General features: G+C 50.6%; 1 protein-coding gene across 2 annotated transcripts in view; it reads right to left on the bottom strand.

Moving 5' to 3' along the window:
• Window positions 1–15,678, bottom strand: part of tsc22d2 (TSC22 domain family 2) — a 30,189-nt gene extending 14,511 nt beyond the window's left edge. The window contains exons 1-2 of one of the 2 annotated variants that reach the window (XM_069197823.1): window positions 13,083–15,678; window positions 646–717 (exon numbers count right to left, since the gene is read on the bottom strand). In XM_069197823.1, the coding sequence (XP_069053924.1) occupies window positions 646–717; window positions 13,083–14,941 (1,931 nt within the window). In that variant the 5' untranslated portion in view covers window positions 14,942–15,678. The remainder of the gene's footprint in view (window positions 1–645; window positions 718–13,082) is intronic. The other variant, XM_069197824.1, reaches the window with a different exon arrangement.
• Between the last annotated feature and the right edge of the window lie 352 nt (window positions 15,679–16,030).

Raw genomic sequence — 16,030 nt, 5'->3', positions numbered from 1 at the left:
CATTAGTGTTAAATTAGCTGCACAAAATCTGCATGTAAAATTAAAACAGAAGCTCGCTTTCCTCTCTTGACTAAATGTCACCGTGTAAAAAGCCTTTACACTCAAATGAGGATTTCACTATTTGCAGCAGCCTGCCTACACAGCTAGCTGTGCTTGGCCTCCGGTTTCATTTCCTGAGGTGCCTTTTTTCTTCTTCTTTCAGAAACCTTCAGAAAGCCATCTGAATTAACGTTCTGCTTTCAAACGCAAGGCCTTGTGCTGGGTCTCACCGGGGTGGCAGGACGGATGGAAACAAAACCAGAAGGCCGCCGATTTACAGTAACCAACCCCAAGAGCGGGGGCAGAGGTCAACGGGACCAGTCAGATCCGATTCTGCTCTCTGGCGACAAGTACACTGGCTTACCCACACCACAGCGGCTCAGAGACCCAGTTAACGGAACGACTGGTGTCCTGAAATGACCTCCTGCAGACCCCGGCTGCTGTAACCCAGCTCCTGCGCTGTGCTCGCCTACGAAGGCCAACTCCGTCCGGGTCTCAGCCCCGCGGCACACTGACAGCAAGCGGGGCGGGAGCGCGGCCCGGACAGCCTCCATGCCTCCCATGCACACTCGCTCGCGGAAGCCCTGTCCGCACACAGCCTCTCACCTGCCACAGGGGCTCTTTGAATCCCGCGGCCTGTGACACGGGAAGGCTTGGAAGAAAGCCGTGGAGGGGTTCCTGCGCAGCCCGAGAGTCCAGACGGCAAGGAAGGGACGTGAGGAAGAAAGAAAGAGGGAAAAGGGTTTCACAACAAGTCATGCAATTCACATTTACACCGGAACCTAGTTTCTTAAAACGAAAGCCGAGGAAGAACCCCCCCCCCCCCCAGAAAAGCGGGGTTCAAACCCAGACCGGCGTCTAGGTACTCTCGAAAGCCCCCCACAAAAGGCGAGTCACAGAAGCACTCCTACGGCACTTGGCGTCCAGCTCGCTGTACAGAGGGGGCTGAAAAGTTGTGTTTACCCAGTAAAGCAAGAGCTGATTTATGGTATGTTTAAATATTTTAACAAAAAGCACATTTTCTTGGTTCTGGCACAATCCACTTTGTCACAGCGGACCATTACCTCATGACCAAATCCTCCGCCGAGCCTTTCCTGTACTATTAAATCCTTACAGGAACATTTAAACAAAATACCGCTTCTGAGTCAAAAGGGACTTCATCGGAACAAGGGCAGCAGCCTAAGCAAATTCCACTTCTGCACAAGGTCACATCCAAGAATGCGGTGAAAATGCTTTTTTTTCTATGCTCAGTCACAGACACAGAGGAAGAGGAAGAGAGGAGGAGGGGAGAGGAAGCCCACATCGCAAAACCAGTGTGGTCAGCGTCATGGGCCAGCTGGGCTCACCTCAAGTCCGAGCCGAACACGTGACACTTCAGTGGCATGTCCGCGCCCACGCAAGCGACGCCAAGCACACACACACGCCTCACACGGAGGTGCCAGCATGCAAAGCTTCGCCATCACCCGAAGGCAGCGCGAACTCTTGCACCAGGCTAGAGGAGCAGCTCCTGCAGGCCGGGCTCCGAGCGCGGCCTTCGTCCCCGTTCTACAGGAACCGACTCGCAAAGAGCACTGCATTCCTGCCGCCCAGCCGGGCAACACTGGCCCGAAGTCTGCTGGCACCCCTGGGCACCACAACCGCAAACTGAGGGCAGAAAAAAACACACCCCACTCCCCAGAGCCGGGCAGCGATAAAGTCTTGCATTATTGACATTATAAAGGAGGAACTGCTAACCAACACGATGCATTCTTTATTCCTTGTACAAATCTTGACCTGCTGCTGCAGAGGTCGACTGGAAAGAACACACGCACCAGTATCGGGCGTCTCGGCAGCGAGAAGAGCAGCTCTCACAGCAGCCGGCGATGGACCTGCGCGGACACGCCCGTGCCGAGAGGGATATCGACACCCCGTGGGAAAGAGAGACGAAGGACAAGTTCGCCTTTACATACATACAAAAAAAAAAAAGAGCATCGAAAAACCCTAAACCTCCAAACCCGCTCTTGATGCAAGAGGACAGTAACTCAGATGAAGGCTTTCATGACCTGCCAAGAAAAACACAGCCGCCTGCTCGCACCGGCAGTAGTACGGGGATGGTTCCTTTTATAAACGGCACCCTGGGAGAGCGGGCGCACGGTCGCCGCGGGGGGGAAAAAAGGAAAATTAAAAAAAACAAAATTAGCCCACAAAGAAGAAAGCGTGCCAATAAATGAGCATTGGATCACTTTTCTTTTAAACTGCTGCCCTGGACTTCAGAAATCTCCCCCTCCTCCCCCAGTATATATCGCATACACCGTGGACACATAGCAGCTCTATTCATACTGAGTTTTATTCAATTCCTATCACATCTATTATTATGTAACCTTATTTTCGTAACCTTAATTTTGTGATTTTTGGGATCCTTGTGAGCTCGTAGAAAAGACATTTCATTGCCAGCAACTACTGCTGCACGCTGTATTGTTGTGCACTGGATAAATAAACTCTGATTTGAGAATACTGACACTGTTACACTGTGCAAATCACCGAAACGAAAAGACCAGGGGGCACAGCAAGGCCTTTTTTTCACCTCGGAAAAATAATTCTGACTAATAATTAGACCGAATCTACTGTGGAATCTTGCTAAATCATGCTGGGAAAAAAAGAAACGGCCCATTCGAGCTGCTGTAAGTGCAGTAGAAATGTGGCAAAAGTACAGAGTGCCTTTTCCTGAGCCTGCTGCTTCTGTGACAGAGTGCTGCATACCGGGCAGGAAGGGGAAGTGTTATTAAGTCTTGTGCCCTAAAGCAGACAGGAAATAGTTCTACTTTGACTAATACATTTTCTATCCCTTTTCTGTTTGAATATTATCAGATGAAAAAAAAACTAAGCGACTACTGACAAGTTCAGCATTATTCAGTTATAAAATGAAGCCAAGTGCAGCCCAATTCCTGCTGATTAAAACAATGACACAAGACCCATATTACCTGTGCCTGTGAAGACCACACTCCACACAAGCACTGAGCTGTGCAAAGCACAAGCAATATAATCAGGCCTAAAGATCTAAACACTAAAACCTTTTAAATTTCATACAAATTAAACGCTAATCCTACAGTAACCTACGTCAGCCATCCTGAAAGTGCACATTTTGAAAATTAAAATGCAGAGTTGAACTGTTTTTCCACACTAACACTGTGAGATTTGGCCAACTACATCATGAAAAAAGTGTTTATTGTGGTCAAACAGAACGCACCGAGGCTACAAAACTGCACTAAGTACTTCCAAAAGCTGCTCGGCTTCAACCGGAAGTGAAAAAGCAACGTTTGTAATTTTTTTACTTTTGCTTCACTGTATCAAGTTTTGACAAATAATTTGCACAACAGCATCAGACACCGGTGACGTTTACTTACTTTAAAACACTGCCACCACATCAAAAGGCTTAGCCTTCAGAATAGGGATCAGCAGCACTAAATAGTTCCTTTGTGTTTTGACAAGGTTGTGTACACTAAGTGATTTCAAATGAATATTACTTTAGCAGACAATTGCAGGTTTATCACTGTCTCCAGTGTGTGATCTCCTGCCTTTTCAGGTGTCTTCCCATGTACTAGATACCTCTCACTGGAACTGAGCCACCACAAGCCACAGATTTCAATTTGGCAGCAACTCTTCCCCTCCAAAGCAGCAATCCGAACTACCATGACTAAAGCCACCAAGACAAAGAGATCAATTCACATCACTTAGCTGCACACCAAGAAAAGAAAAAACAAGCAGAAGTCAGCTGTATTCTGCTGTATGATGATAACGACCTTCGAAGCAATTAGTTGGGAGGGAAGAGAGAGTAGAAAAATCTGAAAAGATTCCAGCAAGCTACTAATACTGTCTGTGCTTGCCTTAGTAACTCCACTCTGACTCAGATGGCCACCACGTCTTACACATTTCGCAGCAAAACAGGATATTCAAGCACGCATAAGGTTAAAGGACATTTCATAACCACTCCACTGAAACGCAGAAAGCTAGAAGACCACTCTGCGACAAAGGAGTTCTAGATGTCGGTGTGTTTCAGCTGTGCAAGGGTGCAGCAGCACGGTCTTGACATACTGGGGAGCAGTACACAACGGAGCGCGAAAGAGAAACACGGTTAGGCTACCTAGTGAAAAAGCCCTAAAGCCCCGAGCTCTCTGCAGCGCAGCTCTGCGTCAGCAGCACATGAGCGCTGACACTTCTGACAGATCTCAAGCCAGTTTATTACAGCAGGTCTTGTCCCCAGGTTGATTTCCGCCTCTGTGTTGACTGTTACATGGCAGCACACACACACACAACACACTCCAGGTGATATTGGGCAATGCTGGGCGCCGGCTGAAGCCCCGAGAGAAAGGTACCGGTCCTGTATCCGCTGGCGGAATGAGAGGTAAGAGCCAGGTACAGCGTAAATAGATAAACACCCTTGCTTCAGCCCTGCACTGGAAGACTCTGCAGGCCACACTACACTGTCTTTCTTGCCCGACTTGGCAGCCCACAGATTCACATCTATCAATCTCCATTTAAAAAGCATGCACAGCTAACCACTTCAAACAATGTCATCCTTGGTACAAAACCTGCAGCACTTTGCTTCGTGCAGCAGCATGCACCACACTGCACAAAGTCAACACGGGCTTAATCTCCCCTATTCAAAGAACTTTTAAGGCAGTGAAACACAAAAAGGCTTATAATTCTCCCAGGGATAATATGACACTGATACTGAAGAGCTTAATGAGAACCTAGTTTAACTGCCTCTTAGCTCTGAACAATGCAAGGTTTAAGCCATGGGCCTGTTAAAATGTTTGATTTCCTCCATGCCTTGGCTCAAAACTTAAAAAAAAATAACATGCAAAAAAGACTTTTATGAACATGGCTTGATTCCAATCTCATTTTATACACATTAAGATACCACCAAAAACAAGCTCATTTTCTTGCTCAATTGGCAACACTCCCTCTCTTCAGCTGACCTGCTCCACACTAGAACAGTAAAAGACAACAGACCATCCAACTTAAACTTAAGACATTCCTGTTTGTCTTCATCTGCAGCTCGTCAATCCCTAAATCACATGAAAAAGACCCTACAAAATGTCTGACATGATGCTTTCTTTAAAACAAAAACAGAATAACTACCACAACAAAGATGAATTATATCCGGCGTGCGTGGTAGAATGAAGTGAACAGATTCTCACAAAGCAACATAAATCAAACACACATGCATTACTTTCAATGATTTAAAATAGCTCTGTCATGGGTTTGTCTGCATATGCTCTGTGCCTCAGTCGTGCCAAACTTTCACTCAGTAAATCCTGCCCCCCAAAAAGCGTGGCCTATTCCAAACACCCTGACATTGTGAAGCAGTGACCGAAGTAGAAAACAGATTTGCGCGGAGCCAGCGGGTTTCAGATGAGCTACGAAGCTGCGTTTCCATTCAACTCCTATTCCAGCGAGGGTTCGCCGGACTGGCGGCCCGGTTCCACGGGTCCAGAAAGCTCGCGAGCTGCTTCCTCCGACACCGCCTTGTCCATCCACTCACCCATGAAGACACGCCCAGCTTCTCCAAACGCACTCAAAAAACGGGGACAACATGAGGCACAGCGGGGATCGACTGCGACCGAGGGAGCTCGGGAGTTCAGGAGTTCAGCGACCCCTCCCCCACCTCTCCCATCCAGCGCCAGGCCCTCCCAAGGACTTGACCCGAGGATTTAAACACTGGCGGCTTGGCCTCATTGTTTCACACCAAAGCAAACTTCAGTGCGGCAGATTTCAAAGAGGGCAATAACAGGTTTCTGAAGGAGCCCCCGATAACTGCCTTTACTCTTCCAGAGCATTTAGTTCCTCTGTAATTTTCCCTCTAGCAGAAAGCACTGACTGTTGCTCAAGACAGGTAAATCAAAGGTAAAAGCGAACCAGAGTTAGGTTTTCATTCAACAGACTTGTCACAAAAACAACTAGGTGGATTAAGTAATCCTTTTACTTATACCACTCATGCCTTTTACTCCAAGTGACCTTTACTTTTGAACAAGTTCACTGAATACATGTACCAGAAAAGCAGAACTCCACTATTAAAGTAAAGCACAGCCTATTACTGTGCGTCTACGAACTTGAAAGTCAGATATGCTGATCTGCTCTGGGACAACTGGGGCTGGTCTGCAGCTTTCAGGATCCCAGAAGCAGATGTACAGCTGCATATTTCAGCCATGCGAGCACTGATGATGCGTGGGTGAAAAAAACTAAACTTTATCCGACACTGCTTGGAATCCTGCTGCAGGGAAACCACCAGTTTTAATTGAATTTGTGTTCAGTGACAAACCATTTGGAACCACAATAAAAAAAACCCTAAGATCATCACATTTTTAAAACGTTAATCCATTTTGCTGAGCTAGGACACGTGGAATGCATATTCACAGACTGACATCATTGAACATGGAAATGGAAGTCAATAAAGATTATCTGTCTATTGACTGTTACACTTATAGTTCCCCTGTACGAGGTCAATCATTAACTACAGTAATTCTCCAAATGCCTGGCCATCTACCCAAAGGTGAAAACTTCAAAGAGGGGATCAGAATGCAATATTTACACTGAGACAAGCTCTCCCAACATCTCACGCTACAGCATTTCTTCAGCTCTTTCAAAATCTCCCTTCAAACCAACTAGTAAGTCCAATGCTTCAGCTCCCCCTGTGGCCCGGTTCTGGCCCAGCTGTGCAGTGGGACCGCTGGGCCAGACTGGCTGCCCTGGGTTGCACAGGTGAGGGCTGCACCTCGGCGAGGGGCGAAATGGATCGCCTCCTACACATACAGCACTCTGCCACCCTTTGGGATGAAAAGCACGAAATAACTGCAAGGAATCACAGAAGTACAGCAGCCCAGAAACATCTGAGACGCAGCAGTCAATATACCTGGGAACCATAACTTCTGAACCAATGAGAGCAATGATCCTACAGGTTAATGACTAGTTCCATAAATCGCTTTCCCCTGAAGGCTTTCTTGAATTTAAGGATCACAAGCAAGAATTTACTTAAGTTAATGCTCTATTTTGAAGGTATTTAATATCGTGGTTTTAAGCAGCAAAGGCCCAGGTCACAATGCATGGAATGGTAAGGCTGGTGCATTACATAGCTGTTTGGAAGAGTTACGGCAAAACTATATATATATAGATATAACCTAAACGTTTTTCTCCTGATCATTACAATTTTTATTCTTGGTAAAAACTGTTCCTCGCAAATCAGATTACTACACAACTTGAGCTAATAAGACCAATAGAAGATGAAAGATTCCCCCCTCCCTTCTTGCATCTTCTTGTTGGTTTACCGTTCTGCGAACCCAAAAACCGTATCTGGAATTTGAAGAGCGACGTCGGGAGAGAAAAGAGCCGCATTGTGAAAACGACATGTCCTTCAGAGGTACTAAAAAAAAAGGCAGGAAGCGTACAGAGTTCACAGCTTTCTTAGAACCGCCAATTACTCCACTGAAGATTAATTCAATTCGAATGATCTAATTCAGAGCGAAGTCAGCATAAACAAGGGCCTGTCCTGTTTCCTCCTTCTTTCAGCGCTTCGCCATCTCGGAGAAGAGAGGAGACCGCTTCCCAAACCAGAAGCTGCCCTGCAACACCCACGGGGCTTCAGGGCCCGGCCTGGAGGCACGCTATTAAATCAGAACATAAGGACATCGGCAAGGTTACAAGCGAGAGCAGGCCGTTTGGTAGGCAGCAGTTAATCTGTCCAAGGATCTCAATCCAGCGGTTTCTTGGAAGGAGCCCGGGTACCGGCTTCAGCAACACGGCCGGGCGGCTTGTTCCACACCCCCATCACCCTGCTGAAATGACCCCCTGCCCCCTCGCCTTGGAGCACGCGGGAGTCTCGCCCCACCCCCACTGGACAATCGCTCAATGCCCACAGCGAGGCTCAGCCACCCCACCCCACCCCATGGGAGAAACCTGGAGACGAGGGGGACGCAACCCCACGAAACACGAAGCAGCCCGGTGGCTAAGCACCGACACCTCGGACTCCACGAGGAACCCCCAGGCGCTTGTACACGTCGGGGGCAGACATGCAAGCAAAAGAAGAAGACAAGAACGAGCAAAAGAGGCATTCATGCAAAAGAAGAAAAGAACAAGAGCAGGCAGGGATGGCGCGGAACGGCACAGCCCACGCCGTGGAAGTTCATCCTTGGGGATCCTGGCAGGAGAAGCTCACGGGGGTTTTGGGATCAAGGACACTACAAGCACCCAAATAAGCAAGGCAGGTTACGAATGACCAGAGGCCACGCAGGCCCTCTCCTGGATTCAAGGCTACTGCTAAATTGCAACAACCACTGCTGCTGCGAATCATTCACATTTGAGGGAAAGGTATCAAGATCGCTTCCTCCTGCTTCATGAGTCCTGGTAGTTTAAAAAAAACCCAAACACACAGCAGCGCTCCAGCTGGAGAGGTGTCTCAAGCACTCGCAGATAAAAGCCCGAGACTCATCAGATCACACATTTCTGAATTAAAGGAAACTTATTTCAGCAAAAGGGCTGAAGTTCTCAAGCGAATGCCCTTGGGATGCTCTGCCTAATGAATTTCAAACAAAGTCATTTCCACGGTCAGCAAATGTGCTCAAAGAGGCAAATAAGTGTGAATACAACATCTGAGAATAAATACACATGTATAGTCACTAAGAGAGCCTGAAGTCCAATTACAAACAGACCTCTCTCTCTCTCAAATTGGATACTGTGACATTTTAGAAGAGAATTGTGGTTTGAACTATTTACCCGCTTCTGTGAATTTCATAAAAGACCGACGGGATCTTTCCTTAAGTAGTGAGGTTCTTTCATTTATTGTAAAACCCCCACTAAAAGAAAAGGATTTGAACTTAAGTACTGAACAAGTCTGGGTACTGCACTTTTTCTTAATAATAACAACAACAATTAACAGCTGCCTGATCCAGCTCATCACCTAAACGGAAGAGACGCTCGGAGTCAAGGTTCCCCTTGATCAGGGAAGGGGGTGTTGGGCTGGCCGCAGGGAACATCTGACAATCTGAGCCATTCATGGAGGCTCTGGTATGCTGCCCTGGGAGTTCACGCTGGTCAGCTATCTCTGGAAAATGAGCTGCTCTCTTGTCTCCCGTCCAATAAGCTTGGAAAAAGGCTCCTCCTTTCTCTGTCCCACCAGCCAAGGGGAGATTTAACCCAGACTGTGCAAGCTAGCTCTCCTCTGGAGAAAATCTTGCACCACCTTCTAAAACAAACAGGCTTTTCTTCCCTTGATCACCAGCGATCTCCTGTGCACTGGATCTCAACAGTCCACAACCCCAAACCTCCTGAAACTCATTTGCGTTTTGCCATGTTTATTTATTACAGCTCTTCCAATAGTGGGTGAATCACAGCCTCCACTGTTAAATCTTAATTCCGTAGCATATTTCAGCACAAAAGACTGCAGAGTAGTGTGTGTCTCTGCGAGGCTATTCACTGATGTCGCGGTTAAAACTGCGTGGTAAAATCAAGTCCGGCCATAAACATCCCAGTGTTAGGACTACTATAAATCACACAGAGGGCATAACTGTGGTGACCAAAAATATCCTTTACCAATATTGCAGGTACCTATTATTAATTCACTCTAAACAGACTGAATGTGCAAAAATGTATTTAGAATGGCTCCAGGTCATTCATCTAAGATGCTCATTTTCAACAGAGCTCGGACAAGTTCAGAAAATACTTTTAGCTGACGAAGAAGACGGGTCCTTTTGGAATGTCAGGAGGCTCCGCCACACAATTTTCTACCACCGTTCGACTCTTCGAAGCAAAAAACGACTACGATCCCAATCGACGCCAGTACCCCAGGGCACAAGAAAGACCTCCGCGCTTCATCCCTAAACCAAAACAAGCAGAAAACAAAGCCGCACCGACAAAGGCGGGAGCCTCAGGGACCCGAGCGGCTTCCAAGAAGCAGCAGGCTGGCCCTTATCAGCTCGCATCAAGCGCGGGAGCGGGACTCCTGCCCGGCTCCCGATAGGAGATTTCTGCCTATCAGCGGGACGAGCTGCCGTCCCCCCACGAGCGGCGAACGAGGGGTGCCGTGTCCATTGTCGCGACCACCCCAGCGCACGCAAGCGCCACGTCACGCGGCGAAACACGCCCGCCCCTTATCACACCCCCCCCCGCGCGCAGCTCAGCTGACGGAACAAACAGCCTCTCCTCCTCACTTCCGGAGCCAGGGGACACCGGGCGCCCTTCCCCAGGCTCCTCGGACTTTCCTCCCAGAAGCGACAGGTTTTCCCTTCTCAAGGCCTGACCGCCACCGCGGACGCCAGCCGAAAAAGTCCGGTGGGTTACCAGGGCAGCAACGGCCAACCTCCCAGTCTGAAGAGGGAAATCCCTCAGCACCCCAGACTGCTGCTCACACTGCTAAGCCTTTACCAACGAAGAACAGCCATCAGTTCGCCTGAATTAAAGGGCTGAAAACAAGACGGGAAATCCAATCGGATAAGGCTGTAAATGTAAAGCCTAATTTCCCCTCCTAAGGTAGACCTTGGCTACCGGGGTGAGTAACATCCACCGCAGGAACCGAAACCTAAAAAACAAAATCTCCCTATCAGGCCAGCAGTGGCTTTGCACTGCTTCTGCCACAACGGACGCCAACTGTTCATCCGTCTGAGTGCTTATGTCTAAACCCACGGGACACAGCAGGGATCTGGCCAAATCCATCCTCACCACCACCGCAGAGCTCCGAGAAGCTACTCAACAGCAGTTCCTTCTTTACTCTTCAGGATGGGGGGGGGGGGGGCAGATTTTGCCAGCTAGAGGCTGAGGTAAACTAGACTGTTTTACCTAAAGATGATTTCAGAGATTACAGGAGGCCATCAACAACTGTCAACCAAAAGAAGTCACAGCATGCAAGAGCACAGATCATAAGCACATACGAAGCTTTGCACCAATGTTGACTGCAATTGGGCATAAGCTATCCTACAAAACCCAGGCATTCCAAAAGGCCCCGTTATAAACAACTCAAACAGCTGACAGACTCAGCAGCACGAAAACAGTTATAAAAAATTAATCCATCACAAAAAAAAAACTACGTTAACAGTTCACAAGAATAAAGAATAGGCTTATGACCGGGCCTCATCGCTTCATTATTGCACACCAAACATCTAACTAGCATGGACCAGTTATCTAACATACAGTGATACACCTACACAAAGTATGGTTTGTTTTGCTCATTTCGTTATAGACTTGTGTTCATGAGCAAATGATTATTAGTGATCAGGCAACAGTCTTGTAAAAGGCCGCCAATATCTCCTTAGCACTCAACTTTGTACAACTATTCACACGTAGGAAAATCACTTTCACAACATTTGGACAGCAGAGAAATTTAGGAAATTTCACCGCATTCATTTCAAAACATTTTCTTTCCTGTCAAACGTCAAGGGCGCGCTCCGTGTTGACTTCATCTTAAGATCCCACTCATTTTTTTTTATTATAGGATGATAAAAAAGTAAACGAGTGCCTTAAAAAACAAAGCAAACGTTTCCCGCACGGATTAAAGTATTGTGTCCAGAATATTACTGCCCAACAGCTCTCAGGCGTTAAACGACAGCAAGCATTTATGGAGTTTGGCTTAAGTCGTGAAATGACCCGAGACAGAAAACTAAATTAATCCATTCTTTGAACACCATGCAAGAAAATATTTATCTCACAAGATCCAACTCAAATTCAGTTTTATTAGCACTGCAAAATCCTTTCTGAAGAATGGGCTGTAACATCCATTAAGCAGAAGTCTGGAAAAGATCCAAGACCTGCTACAGCTTAGGGCTGACGCTTCATGAGGAGTTAAAAAATGACCCTTCTATTAAATGCCCATTTCACAATAAAGGAAGGTGTTATAATCACAAGCATGAGTTGTAATCTAAAAAACAAAAAAAGGGCCTGTGACCTAAAATGACTCAACTGAACAGCAAATTGCTTACTGCTGCTGCCTTGTTCTAAATTATTCAAGAGCTAATTGGAAATCTGGATATAAAACACTGCTGTTTGCTCCAGAAGGCTACAGAAACTTAGAGGGGAGGGGCACGCAGCTCATTCTCCTCCAGCAGATTGATACATTAATGAAAAACACCAAAAGCACTATATTTATTTTTGACTTGCCAGCACTACTTGGCTGCATTCCTTCTCCCAGCCCGTGTCCGGCAACAGAGAGTTGTTACGTTCTTCTACACAACCAAAAATATTATTTTATTCAAAAAGACCCAAAGTGAGTCAATTCAGGTGTCTAACGGAAATCGATCTGTGCCTCCGCTTTCACGCTGTGCTTCCCGAGTCAATCGGAGAGCCACGCAGCGAGGGACCCTACGGTCAGTGACGAGCCACGTTCATAAATAACGATAAATTATACAATCAAGGGAATTCGTAAAGCATAGACACTCTTCCTGGATTCTGCCTGACGCGGCCCTTCTCAAAAGCGTGCCCATTTTAACTTTGCATCAGCGCTTCACTGCAGCACATCGGTAGCCAGGTAAATACAAGTACTGCTTTACTTCCAAAAAGCCAGACTCGAGCATTCAGCCGAGCTGAAATAAAAGCAGTATTTCTGACCACGCTTTAAGCTCCAATGCTAGGCACCAACATGTCAAATCAGTGAAAATGTGGTGCAAGTGCTGTCCGGCCCACATTTCCCTTATGACTGCATTCCTCTCCCAACTGGCCGCACTGCTCCGCTCTTGCTCAACCTGCGACATCACAGCTCAGACCCGACAGCTTGATGACACCTCCGGCCCCCCCGCCCCCCCGCCCCCCACCACCGGCTTCCTTCAAGCAGCGAGAGCAGGACAACACCTCAAAGGTCTCTTGTAAAACTGAAAAACAACTGTAGATTTTCCCCGATTCCAACACCACTGGAGGACTTTAAAAAAAAAAAGGTGACTGCAGTCACATCACACTTCAGCAGGTTGTGCCGACAGAACGTGCAGCGTTACTTCTGAAAGCAGCACACTGGAGGGCTGTATGAGCCGTACGAACCCTTCGGTGACCATGCACTGCAGAAGGTGTATAAGGCGTGCCACAGCTCGTACCTGTCTTCATCCCCGTCAATGGGAATAGGGATGCCAAACACGGTGGGGGTCAGGTTGTTCACTGGGGTGGCGGCGGGCAGCTGCAGGGGCTCTGTGGCCAGGGGCCTCGCCGGATCCTTCCCGGAGGTGGCGAGAGGCTGAGGTAGGGCATCGGACTTCCTTCGGTTACCTTCCGCCTGGCCGACCGCGGTCTGGGCCGGGAACTGGCCGAAGCCCTGCGGCAGGACGGCCCCTCCCGGCCCGGGCATGACCAAGCCCCCCACGGGCGCGCCCCCCTGGGGCCCCTGCGCCTGGGGAGGGCCCAGCGCGGGCAGGGCGTTTGGCATGGAGACAGGAGTGCTGGAGGCAGCGGGCACGGTGGTAGGCACGCTCGGCGACCCGCCCGAAACCAGGCCGCCCCCGCCCGCCCCCGAGGCCTGGCCGGCCGGCGGCAGGGGCTGCCCCTGGACAGCGCCGGGCAGAGACCCGACCGCGGCCTGCGGCACCCCTCCACCGCCCGCCTGCTGCAGGGGCCCCAGGGCGGCGGGGGGCATCTGGCCGCCCGGCAGGACTCCAGCGGCGGGCCCCGGCGGCTCGCCCGGCAGCCCCAACACCGGCGTCCCGCCAGCGGCGGGGGTCATGACCGGCGAGGGGCCCTGGCCGACCGGAAGACTGGCGACAGGCAAGGCCTGGGGGGCTGGCGCGTGCTGCTGCTGCCGGTAATCCGACTGGCTGCTGGGCATCAAAGGCGGCTGCTGGCCGGGCAGGAGGTGGCCGGGGGGGAGCTGCTGAGGCTGGGCAGGGTAGGCAAACTGCTGGGACTGGCTCGCCGCGGGGGGCCCGCCGGGCAGCTTCTGCACTGGCGGCAGGGGCACGCTCATCCCGTTGCTGTGCGCGTGGGGCAGCAGGCCCTGGGCCACGGCGGGCAGCGCGGGGTACCCAGGGGGCTGGAAAGCACTGTGCGCCATCGGGCCGCTGACGTTCGGGAGCCCCACGCCGTAGCTCTGCTGCTGCTGCTGCTGCTGCTCCACCTGCTGCAGGTGGGACATGGCAGCGAATGACCCCTCACAGGCCAGGTCTGGCCCCGGCACCGAGTGCATGCCAGGGGCCGCCACCGACCCGCCGGTGGCACCAAGCCCACTGTCCCTGTCCGCGTTGTGGTCCAAGGTACTGGCGTGCTTAATGCTGTCCACAGTCCGGGCAATAACCGAGCCTTCGGAATCCCTCTCGTAGAACTCCGTGCAAGTCCACCTGCCCCGCCGGAAGGGCTCCCCAGTACCGTGATCGAGCTTGATGACCCTGAAGCGGGAGCTGCAGGCCGTCACGGCCGAAGCGGAGGAGCCGGCCGCGGCGGGGGGGGGCGCCGGGGACGTGCCGGGGGCCACACCGACAGGCCCGCCAGCACCGACGGGCGTGGAGAGCTGCTGCACGACCCCAGCGGGGGTAGTGGGGGTAGGGGCGGGGGGGGTGGTGGTGTTAGGGGGCTGGGCCGCCGCTCCCAAAACGTGCTGATCGCCCTGAATGGAGCCCGTCAGGGCTGTGCTTCTGAGAGCGAAACCCCCGTTCGGGGGACCCGTCGCCGCCTGTAGCTGCCCATCCTGAGGTATGTGCGCCGCCGGTGCCGCCGCCGCCGCCGCGGCCTCAGTCTCCCCGACGTTGTTGAGGGTCTCCTCCGACGAGCTCCGCTCGCAGACGCCCTCCTGCTCGAAGTCGGTCGCCCGGGACACGTCGAAGATCTCCGAGGACACGTCTTCGGTCCGGGACTCGTCCGGGTCGTCCAGAGACTCCGTGTCGTCCGTGATGCTGCTGGCCGCCACCTGAGCCTGCGTGACACTGGTGATCTGGAAACAACTCTTCTTCTTCGCCGGCATTTTAGACATTTTGAGAGACCTCGGATGGAAAAAAACCCGGCACCCCCCCGTCTTTCTCCCCCTCTGTCTCTTGTCTTCCCGAGATGGGTTTTTTTTTTTAAAGAAAAGTAGTACGCAGAGTCTTAGCGAAGCAGGACGCACACAACGGCGAGTGTAAAAAAAAAGGTAACGATTTCACAGTTTATAACTGTTAGCGACCTGACTGGACGTCATTTTCCTCTCTCTTCCCTCCTGTTGCTTTCGCACGACTTTAAAAAAAAACTGGGGGTGGAAAATACCCCCGATACAGCACCGATCCTCCTGCGGGCCCCGGCGGCGCAGTTCCTGCCCGTCTCGCCGCTGTCCGAGCGCCGGCCTGCTCCGTCAGGTGAGGTCCCGGCTCCGGAGTTGTCAGCAGGCCGCTGTCGCAGGCACGGGTCCCCCAGCCGCTATAGATACTTTAGTCTGAGGCGGGCCCGCTCCCCCTCCACTCTCCCGTTCTGTAACACTTCTCTACCTGGGAACCAGCGTGTACGACATCCTGTAAAAAAAAAACACGGGTTTCTCCGCCTGATCCCCGCCGTGGCGAGCGCGACAGCCCCGGGACGTGGGAAGGAGCGGAAAATCGCAGCTGATCTGACTTTCCCCTGTAACCCCCAGCCCTTCTCTCTCTTTTTTTTTTCCACCACACTCCTCGGGAACTTAAATTCACAAAACTGCCTCCCTTCCTCTCTCTCTCTCTCACTCGACAAGATGGCTATGTTAAAAAGCGCAGTGCACTCTGGGAGAGCTGCGCATGTCGCGTACGTATTTGAGGAGAGGCGGTGGGGGGGGTGAATGGAGAATGCTAAAACCTACGTACGCCACGGCGGCTCCGGTATTCTACCCACGCCCACCCGTCAGTCAGCTACGCAGAAAGCGTAACGGCTTAACACAGCCGGCCTACGGTTTTTTTTTATGGAACTAAGGTATGGGTGACGTCACCCGCGCTGGCTCGCTTATCTTTTTCTATAGTGGATTAGAAGACAGAAACTAATTTACAAACACATCATGCTCACTCATACTTGAGAGATTACCTCCCTCTCCTTCTGAGTAATATCAGGCGTGAGCAATTGTTTT

Source organism: Lepisosteus oculatus, chromosome 13 (genome assembly GCF_040954835.1).
Source record: "Lepisosteus oculatus isolate fLepOcu1 chromosome 13, fLepOcu1.hap2, whole genome shotgun sequence".
Classification (NCBI taxonomy): Eukaryota; Metazoa; Chordata; class Actinopteri; order Semionotiformes; family Lepisosteidae; genus Lepisosteus; species Lepisosteus oculatus.
Note: the sequence above shows the minus strand (reverse complement) of the source record. Positions and strands in the feature narration are given on the sequence as shown.